The following is an 11,305-nucleotide window of genomic DNA, read 5'->3' on the forward strand; positions in this document are numbered from 1 at the left end:
CTATGTGAAATTTCATGGCTCTATAGTGAAAACATCGGATTTCTGGCCCGGAAACGAAATCTGCCTGGCCAGCTGCCCTGCCGCCCAACTTTACTAATGGAAACTTATTGATCCCAGTGACGAGAACACCCTCATCTGACTCTGTCAGGTAGCTGCCTAAATGAAAAAGCTGAGTCATAATTTCATCAAATCTGCTAATAAGTTCATTATAACCATGGATAAACTACTGAAATTTATAAGTTTTAATGTCTTTGTGTTACACAGTAGGGGAGGGGTGAAGGCTGTTATGCGCTTGGTTAGGTGTTAAGGGAGGTAGGGAGTATGTGCATGGTCAGATGGAGTGTTGCAAAAGCATAGCATTGCTTATGTTTTCTTGGGGGGGGGGGGGTGAAGTTTCAATAAATTTGATTTCAGCTCAGTGAAACTTTTCGAGATAGAGGGGTTAGACATTGCCTTTCCCGACCCATTCTCAAGCCGAGTTCTCCAAAACCAGAATAAAATCGTGTGAAGATGACAGGAATACAAAGGAAAAAGAGGTCAGTCGATTAAAGACGCTAAGCCTTAGTAATAGCTTTGGATGCAGCATAAATTGAATTACCAATACAGCACGTCACTGAAGTAAAAGGACACTCTGAAATTTTTATACTTCTGTAATTTAGTTAAAAACTGTCATCCCTACATCTTGAGTGGTAAGTTTTTGAGATCGATTATCAACACCAAACTACACGCACAGTACACACCACAGTTCCTTTTCAAAATTTGGAAAAAAAAAAAAAATGGCGTCGAATAACAGCCTCAGAGTCCCTGGGGAGGGGGGGCCATAAATGCCCCCAACTTCTGCCCCTCTCCCGGTGACGACTCAAGATGCCTGGAACCACTGTCTGACTCTCTTCTTCTTCATTTCTGCAACATTCGTGGCCTTTCCTCTAACTTTCGCTCTGTTGAGCAGCACCTCTCCTTCTCTAAACCTCACCTTCTTTTTCTAACTGAGACTCAGTTGTCTGGGGCAACTGACAGCAGACTCTTTTCTGTATCCTCCTACTTTCACTATACTCATTTCAAAGCCAAAGGTGGCTGTTGTGTATATATAAAAAACAACATTTCTTGCTCCCGTGTTCCTGAACTCGATTCTTCTGAATTCTCTACACTCTGGGTTCGGCTTTCCTGAAATTCTCTGAGTAAATATATCTGTGCTGTTTACTTATCTCCTAATTCCACTGACTATCAAAAATTCTTTGACTATCATACTTCTACGATGGAACACATACTGTCCATTTCTCCTTTCTGTGAAATCTCCATTCTAGGAGATTTCAATGTTCACGACCACTTTTGGCTCTCCTCTCCTTTCACTGATCCACCTGGTGAACAAGCCTACATCTTTTCTATCCTTAATGACCTAGAGCAGCTTGTACAGCACCCTACCCATATCCCTGACTGCCTTGGAGAGACCTCCAACATACTTGACCTCTTCCTTACAACTAATCCTTCTGCTTACACTGTTAATCTTTTCTTTCCGTTGTGCTCCTCCGATCACAACCTTATCACCTTAACCTGTCCTATCGCTTTGGTACGGCCTGCGAACCCTCCAAAGAAACTTCGCCTGTGGCACTTTGGAGCTGCGGATTGGGAGGCCTTCAGGCAGTACTTCTTTGATTTTCCCTGGAATGATTATTGCTTCCATGGCCGGGAGCCATCTGGGTATGCCTTGCGCATTACGGAGGTTATTCTCTAAGGCATGGAAGTATACATTCCTTTCTCATATCCTTTGACTGATGCACGAAAGCCTTGGTTTAATCACGCTTGTTCTAATGTTGTCCGCAACAAGGAGAGGGCCTATAGAAGGTACCGGAGCCAACCCACCCATGGATCACATCTTTTATATGTCTCTGCTCAGAATCGTGCTAAGTCTGTTCTTCGCTTTGCTAAAAATAATTTCATCTGTACTAAATGCTCTCAACTCTCTAACTCGAATTCTTCCCGCTCCTTCTGGCACCTTGCCAAAAACCTTTCAAACAACTTTACCTCATCATGCTTCCCTCCTCTTCTCTACTCTGATGGCTCTATAACTATTTCTTCTACTGATAAAGCAGACCTCTTCGCTCAGACTTTCTCCTCCAATTCCACCTTAGATGATTCCTGTGCTGTTTCTCCATCACTTCCCTCCTCTGACTTCCTCATGGCTGACATTAAAATTTCTTCAGCTGATGTATTTTCTGCCATCACAGGCCTCAATACTAATAAGGCATATGGGCCTGATGGAGTCCCTCATGTTGTCCTGAAGAACTGTGCTTCTGTGATTACACCTTGCCTATGCAAACTCTTTCGCCTTTGTCTGTCAGCTTGTACCTTTCCTTCCTGCTAACGTTTGCTCTCATTCAGCCAGTCCCAAAGAAGGGTGACCATTCCCAATCCTCTATCTATCGTTCAATTGCTTTAACATCCTGTATCTCAAAAGTTTTTGAGTCTATTCTTAATAGAAAAATTTTAAAGCATCTTTCCTATTACAACCTTCTTTCTGATCGTCAGTATGGTTTCAGTCAGGGACGCTCCACAGGCGATCTTCTCACCTATCTTTCAGACTCCTGGTCATCCTCCTTTCGGGACTTTGGCGAAAGCTTTGCCAATGCACTTGACATCTCAAAGGCTTTCGATCGAGTCTGGCATAAATCTTTAATTTCCAAACTGCCCTCTTACAGTTTCTATCCTTCTATCTGTGCCGTCATCTCTAGCTTCCGTTCTGGTCGTTCCATAGCCGCTGTTGTAGATGGACATCGTTCTTCTCCTAAATCTATTAACAGGGCTCTGTCCTATCACCAACCCTCTTCCTTTTATTCATCAATGACCTTCTAAGCTGTACATCTAACCCCATCCACTCATATGCTGATGACCCCACGCTTCACCTTTCCATTCGATTCCCGCAACGTCCATCTCAGCAGTTACTTCAGCAAACAAGGGATGAGGCTATGGCACACCTAATATCTGACTTGGCTCGTATCTCTGACTGGGGTAAAAATATTCTGGTTGTTTTTAATGCACTAAAGACTCAGTTTTTGCACCTATCAACCCGACAAAATCTTCAACAGGGGAGGCGTGGCTGAATCGGTAGGGAGGCGGCCTGCAGTCCTGATGGGCCCAGGTTCGAATCCCGGCTGGGGCAGGGAACAGTTTAAGGATTTGAATTTCATAAAAGGCAGACTTTCCTGATCTACCAGATGACCCGCCGACATGTCGTCAAAATACCCCCGCTAATACCAATACACCAGTCCTGTATGAGACATCCCTAGCATGTATTTAGTATGGACGGTGGGTGTTAGCGCCGAAGTTGTGACATGTGGGGGTGTAGGAGGACTACTGGGCCTTGGGATAGGCTACTGCCCCTGAGATATAGGCCCTGAAGCCTTTGCCCAGAGTCGGACACATAAAAAAAAAAAAAAAATGTTTAATAATATTCAGCTTCATCCTGCATCATCGTTGAGCATGCTTAGGGTCTCATTTACTCGGGACTTATCTTGGAAAGATCATATTACATCTCTTGTAAAATCTGCTTCCAAGAGATTGGGTGTGCTAAGCCGACTCCGTTCCTTCTTTACCCCTGCACAATTGTTGACTCTATACACAGGTTTTATCCGCCCCATCGTGGAGTACAACGCTTATGTGTGGGGAGGCTCCCCACATACTGCTCTTCTCAATAGGGTGGAGTCAAAGGCTTTTTGCCTCATTAACTCTCCTCCTCTTAGTGACTCCCTTGAACCTCTGTCTCTTCGCTGCACTGTTGCATCTTTATCTATTTTCTATCGCTACTTCAATGGTCACTGCTCCTCTGAACTGTCTGCATGCATTCCTCCATTTCTACGACGGGTGTGTAGCACCTGTCTAGCAGCAAACTCTCCTCCCTTTTCTGTCAAACTCTCTAATGCAGGAGTTAACCGTTACTCCCAGTCCTTCATATATGCAACAGGTCAACTCTGGAACTGTCTCCCTTTGTCTGTATTTCCTGCCTCCTATGCTCTCCAATCTTTGAAACGCAGTGTGTCCAGGCATCTCGAAATGATAGAATCTTGTATTTGGCTCTCTCTTGTATTTTGCTTTTCTCTTGGAAAGAACAGTTTTGCCTTTGGCTCCTTCTTCCTCACATAAAAAAAAAATAGAATATGACTCTGATAATGAGGCCGTGTAACACAAAGGAAGTAGAACATTAATAAAGCTTTCTGTGCCACTGAGCTACTAACAGTAACTTGCAATGGCACGACAACATAAGCTAAGTTAACGTGAAAGACGTATAGTTAGTACCATTTACAAGACACACCGAAATGCCCGGCTGAAAATATTGCCCAGTGTGCATTTCATGGAACGCAGGGGCCTGGACACTTCTTTTGTTCACTGTGCCATATCCCATCACATAAAATTCCATAAGCGCCCTTTACTTTTATTAATTTATATTTTAACGAGAGGATTCCACTAACAAGGATGACACTTTTGTGTACTGTACAAGGATGTTTTTTTTTTTTTTTTTAATTTCCTATTACTACTGTTGGCTTCATGGGATATATTAAAATTTTGGCTTAGAGTGATGAGTTCTATGTTACTGAAAATGACTGTAAAAATTTTCAGTGATCATAATTACATTATTAATTGTTTATTATTAATAATCCACTCATGGCTAATAAATTATAATGTATACTATCTCGCCTAACGTCAGATGATTTTAGTATTAACAATAGGAACCTAGGCAGTGTGATTTAAATAATTTTAATTGCCACAGGAAATGCTGCTTGTCTGTAATTGGACGGTGCGGGGTTCGATTGCAGATCCAGTGCAGGTGGGTAAATGTTAGCGTATAAAATATGTATTGAGCCACTTACTGCACTACACGGTCTGAAACAAGGGCGAAACATTGTGATGTATGGGATGTCATGTGACAATATTGGAAATATTATCATTGGTTTTTTTGACACTCGAAACTACATAAAACACCGAAGTACATTATGTTGCATAGTCTGCAGTAGTATCGTAAAAGATTAGTCACAGTTTGAACAACCTGTCCAGTTTGATATCCATCTCTTCCCAGGCGTGTGATTTTTCTGGTGGGTCCGTAGTCAATAAAAAAAAAAAATAAAAATAAAAACTAACTTGATTACTCCAATCAACGCAACAATGTAAAACATTGAACGACACTCTTCGTGTAGTTATCGCTCATATTTTTTTCTACTGATCTTAGGGTGACCACTAAGTTTGGAAAGAATTATATATGCAGTAGGTAGAAAATGTGTTTATTGAGAATATCTAACACCTTGTGTCCAGCATACCTGCAGAGGATCCTAATCGGGGTGAAATTTTTACATTTTTTCAACAACCAGTTTCCATAAATGGATGTGTTTTGTTATTTTTTGACAATCCACATCACTATGGATGCTGGAGAGGGATGCCTTCATATGGTGACATCTAGGTAACTAGGTAGCTTAACTGTCTGGTTATGCAAAGTCCCTCGACTGCTTCCTCATCTCCTGATACAAGGATGGTGGACTGCAGGGGAAGGGCTATTTAAGGTTGCAATTTACCAGGTTTACCTTTCGTTTGAGCATGGGGCCGCAGCAACAACAGTAACAACGTCATTCTGAAATCCAGACATAATGCTTCTTGATACACTAACTTTACTCTGGCGAGTTAGGGGTGGGCATGGGGAAGGGATGGGTGCCGAGATGAGGTTCTCGCTAAATGCCTTTGGATCAAGAATTAGATCGGAATGAGATGCCGCCTTCAACACCTCATTTGCATATCAGAGGTCATTCCGGGAACACACGGACTCAACCTGCCTCCTTATCTCCTTAGACGTACATCAGTTAGTCCCGAGTGAGAACTGGAACAATAATGAGATGTGAGGTTAGGCTGCTGCTCCCGCTACTGCTGCCGCCCTCCCCCCCCCCTCTCTCTCTCTCTGATTGTGTGTGTGTGTGGCAGGATTATTGTAAGGGCTCACTCTGCTGTATTGGAAATATCATTATTCTCCTCACCCCCTGAAACCCACCATACACCACAGATTTTGGACACCATATCTCTGTAGCCATACCATAGAAGATTCATCTCTCTATCTACATGCCTAGGCTTTTTCCCCGTAGTGGGAGTAGCCAAGACAGGACGATTCATAGTAAAGATTTAGGTAAAGCTTATGTATTAATTTGCTAATGTGCAGTTCCATCAACCTCTCATACCCCTTCCTCCATTTTGTGCCAAGCTATATTTTGGAAACAGGGACATCTTTGGTCTTGTAGGTTTGTACACACACACACAGGGTTTGTGGTAAAAGCCAAGAATATTTTCAAGCTTTGCTGTGGTACATTATGGATGGAGATGGCAACCAAGGGATACACTGGTGTTTGTTAGACGGCGAACGAATCGAGTACTCTGAATTGAAACACATGAAATCCACAATTAAAAACCTAAAAACGTTTAGACACCACTCAGGGTCCATAAATGTGAACAGGAAACATACAGTCAGGATAAACTATGATCAGAATACCCAGCTCTAGTGTTCTGTTTTTACACGAGATTTACAGGCGCTGATGAGGAGCTTACCCATGCACGCACTGTGCACTCTGGGTGCAGCAAGGCAGATCCAACCGGAAGCCAAACCTCTTCACATTTCCTTGCATTTCGGCATGGGGAAGGACACTGATCCGGCTCTATTAAGACGTTTATCACAAGGGGATGCCGGAACCCTACACGATGTATGTGCTGTATTGTACCTGTTAAATGGCACCGGAAAAAGCATTTGCTTACCATTGTTTGACGGGTCTGCTTTCTCTGACAGACCAAGGTTCAACAATGACATCAACACCTCGAGATTTAGTTCATTCCACTGAATATGACATAACTCTTGTTGAAACGTTTTACCACTTCTTTAACCTGTATTGCTCCGTATAACATCAAAAGATTTTAACCGTCGATCGAAAACCTAGCAAGAGCAGAGCGGTAAGAATTTTTATTTTATTCAGGCAAACGCCTTATAATTTTACTCGGCAGTGAAGACTCTGCCAGAACCTCAGGATTAATAAAGATATTCCTGAAAGCACTACTCATTCTGATTTTACTCAGAGATCCACTGCGAACAAACCCCTTTGTTGTTATGTTAACCAGTCGGAGGGGGGTTCTTGTCTGAAATAATCCAATATGGTTTGGCCATGTGTGGAGAAGGACGAAAGAAGGACTGCCAAGGAGAATGCATATGAGCCTGACTAAAAAAGGAGACCGACGATGAGATGGATGAACGGGGTAAATGATGTATGAGAGAGGGTGGTGTAAGTTGGAAGGTTGGAGGTAGGGCAGCCTGGAGGTAGGGCAGCCTGATGACAGAAAACAGGGTGATATCTAAGAGATTCTTTTGTGGCCTTCCCTTCTGGGATTCTAGCGTCTAGCTACAGATAAATAGAGGAAGTTCTCCTTGTCGAGAGTGGGTCAAGTTAGAGATTTTGTTTAGCCAAGACGTGTTGGCGTTTAATGCATCCCCGGGATAGCGAACATCTGGTGACCTCCCCTGTTATGCTTTTATTCATTCTTTTACCATTACAGAGACTTCCTTCAATCCCTGCAGTGTGATGGTGTCCTTGTTCTCGTCAAATTCTTGTAATATCCAATATTTTCAAGTAGACCAGGTGATATAAAAAATGCTGTCTTTATTCCAGAAGCCAGATAATTATCTTTGCTAACCTCTTCACTGTTGAAAGGCTCTTCTAAACTGAATAAATGATTGCAATGATAGTACAATAATACGTCCTCGGATTGAAGAGCATTGCCAGGTCATGAGTCATATGTTTATACAGTCATAAGAAAAACTATCGTTACCCTTGAGAGCTATCCACTGTGATACAACGACGAAGTGTTGTGGAATGACGGGACAGGAAAGTTTGTACCGCAAACCCGTCATTGTCGGTTATGAGACACAGATATTAGAATTTGTGCTAGATGTAATAAAAGCTAATTAGATCGTTTGGCCTCTGTGCATAGCCAATACGTTTTATTATCCGGCACCGAACTCATTAAATAAAAATATAACAATGGTGTAGAGTCGGCAGCACACATGCAGACGGGCAAGGAGTATGTGCACCCATGCCAGACGTATTAGAGTAATGCAGCCGATACAAGCCAAGTTAGTAAATTTCGATGTAATAAATATATGTATTGCTTTTTACTTATAATAAATGTTGAGTAGAAGAAAACTACTAATACGTGTTCAGTCTCAATGCTGTTGTTGTTGTTGTTGAGATTTTCCCACCTGACATAAAGTCAGAGTGAGAGCAGGCCTACGGTGTAAGGCCCGCCAGTGAACTGGCGAATGGTTATGTGGACTAGCTAGCGCTAGTCTGGACTTTATGGTGACGTAAGATAGCTCGGACGACGTAGTCAAGAACCGCTACGTCGTCGGCGTGGCTCAGGCTCGTGGCAAGGAGGCATTCAGCATTGCGATCCTCGAAGATTTGGCGTTGGACGTGCAGGCGGTAGAGGGCGTCAGTCACATCACTGTAGTTCTCCTCATTGTAACGATCTTGGTGTTCGAAGATCGCATCCACTGAGAGAGACTCAAGGTTGGAATGAATCTTGTCACTCAGAGGAGGGAGGCGGGCCAGGACGTGACGACGGCGCTTGGCGGGGGTGGTGGAGGCAGGTGGTGGAGACACAAGATGGTCTGTCTCCATCTCGTCAGGTGGTGGTGGAGGCCTGCCTTTCTTCCCCTTCTTCTTCTTCTTCTTCTTCTTCGGCTCGCCGTCAGTAGCAGGTGATGGAGTCGAGGGCGGGAGGTCCTCTTCTTCCCTGTCGATGGAGGGGACAGGAGAAGGAGCCCTTTCCTCGGCTACTGACGGTGAGCGGCGGGAATCTACGGTGGCTGGCTGTGCAGGCTCAGTGGGCGGTGCAGTGGTGGTGATGGCAGTGGCAGCAGTTGCCCTGTTTAGGGAAGCTGCAGCCTGATCCGTGGTGTTGTGCGGGGTCTGGGAGGCTGCAGCTTCAGGGCTCGACTCTCCTGACAAGGGGCAGCACGTGTATCGCGGGCAAATCACTGCGGGATGACAGTGCGTGGAAGCCCGTTCTTCTAAAAAATCTGTGGGAGAAGAACGAGCATCGCTGCCTTGTCACAGCCGCAAAATGCTCGTGCCATTGCGATACACATGGTGACTATTGTGTCAATCTCCCCAGTGCACCGGGGATCCCTGGGCTGAAGATCCCGAGCTGAGGGGCACTGCCGTGCATGAGCAGAGCCCTGCACAGCTGCACCTCTCGGTCCGGTAACGTGTATAGCCTCGGGACCCTTCGGTGCCTGTCGGAGGTCGAACACAACAACCTCACCCTCGTGTAACGGGCGTTTCCGGCCCCGTGAATTGGTCACATCGATCCCCAGGCGGTGCACAAATACATCAGCGCCAGTGTCCTGGCGCCGAATGAATCCGTACCCCGCCCTGGCGTTGTACCATTTCACGGTGCCGGAGGTGGTGTGGGCCCGTGGTGGCTGGGAACCTGCTGGTGTAGCCCCCCTCGATGGGTTGAAGACTAGAGCACGTGGAGAGGACGGAGTTGTTGCTGCCATGGCTGCTGCACTCAGTCTCATTGCTTTAATATTTAGTATACCCACCCCTTGCTTCAAAAACAGCCTCTAGACGTCGAGGCATGGATGCCACTAACTGAAGATCATTCTGAAGCATTTAACCACTCATCCAAAGCAAACAAATGAACTCGTTAACCCCTGCTACACTGTCCTATAAAAAGTCGATGCCTATAGATTTAATACACTTCTAAGTTTATTTGTTGTATTTTATAGATAATAAGTGTTGAATAGTAGGAAAATAAGAAACGTGTTGAGTTTCATTATTAATACCCGGCAGGGCGCTCAGGGCAACGCAAGCACTTCCTCTATATTTTCCTGCCATATGGCTCATTCTTGCTCATTATTCCAACTCTTGTAATGGGATTGTGATATGGCAACACTAGACAGGGAAGGGGCGAACAACAAGGACCCACCCACATAGCCCAGCTAACGTTCGATTCGCATCGAACATCCCTGAGGGTAACGATACTTTTTCTTATGACTGTATATAGGTGCAGCTTCGCTCTGAGGCTTCTGGCACAGTGGCTTAAATTGTCGATCATTATAATACAGAGGGAATGCTTACCCACTATACTCCTTTAGCATGTACTGTAAAGAAACGCCTTTAAATGCTAGCATTGATATGACTGGTTAGTGGAGCTGCCCGATTATATAAACATGGGTCAGTTTCCTCTCTATTCCCCAACAGGAGGATGGTGAACTGTGGAAGAAGGGCAAATTTGGCCTGCAGTCCAGAAGTTTCAAGTTTGGATTAGCCTGTGGTTACTACTACTACTGCTACTACTACCACCCCGAGATATTTACTTCTATAACGATTTTGGTAACCACATGGGAGTGTCGCAGTGGTGTGCGGGCTAATAAAAGCAACGTTATACCCCTCGGTAATAAAAATATCCTAAGGTCAATAAAATTTGTATGGGAAATCCAGGAATAACATTAACAATCCTAGCTCAACTCATATTTAGGAGACAAAAAGTAGTCAATATAATTATAAGTATGATTACTACTACACATAATTTTTAAGTATAATGAGGTATTGTCCGTATCCCGCCAACTTCACCTCTTTTGCCACTGCCAAGAAAACGAGATTTAAATTAACTTTGAACCATTATTAAAACAACTGTGACTCAGTTGCAGAGAACTGGTTGGAAGGTTCAGATCCATGAATTTGGTGAGGCAGGGTAAAAATATATATATATATATATTTCAACAGGGATGGAGACCGTTTGGAAGGAAGATATGTGGAGACTATAAAATATTAAACCTCTGTTGATCGTGACTTTTCTTGCACTGTTTTGTAGCAAATGGCAGAAGATTCCAACTGAGTCAGTCATATGAGTCTCAGAATGGTAACGTTACTCCGACGTGAGTGTTAACGATGACAGTATTAAACTGTCAGTCTTTTGTCACATTCCCTCATCTAAATCAATTATCTGGAGTTGAGTGGAACAATAGTAGGGTTGTTCCAATAAAGAAAAGCACTAGACGTCCTAACATGAGAACGCTTATTCAAAGCTATGTCTGACTGTTCCATTTAAAAAGTCTACTTAAGAAATACACTCGTCTGGCATGAGAAATATTATACAAAACTGTAACCCACTAAACTAAAGAGGTTAACTGCCAGACTCATATAACTCACTTTTGGCTTAAAACCTTTTGGAATTAACTGGGATAAAATGCAAAAAGAACATGTGCCCATGAAAGAGGAACCCT

The 11,305-nt window shown here is 43.8% G+C and overlaps 1 protein-coding gene across 1 annotated transcript; it reads right to left on the reverse strand.

Annotated features, from left to right (window-relative positions):
• Positions 1-9,082: 9,082 nt before the first annotated feature.
• Positions 9,083-9,595, reverse strand: LOC145395237 (Y-box-binding protein 1-like). The gene has a single exon (XM_080268927.1). The coding sequence runs from the start codon at positions 9,593-9,595 to the stop codon at positions 9,083-9,085; it is 513 nt and encodes a 170-aa protein (XP_080125053.1).
• Positions 9,596-11,305: the final 1,710 nt, after the last annotated feature.

Source organism: Coenobita brevimanus, chromosome 30 (genome assembly GCF_032717465.1).
Source record: "Coenobita brevimanus isolate Jiangsu-jjx chromosome 30, ASM3271746v2, whole genome shotgun sequence".
Classification (NCBI taxonomy): Eukaryota; Metazoa; Arthropoda; class Malacostraca; order Decapoda; family Coenobitidae; genus Coenobita; species Coenobita brevimanus.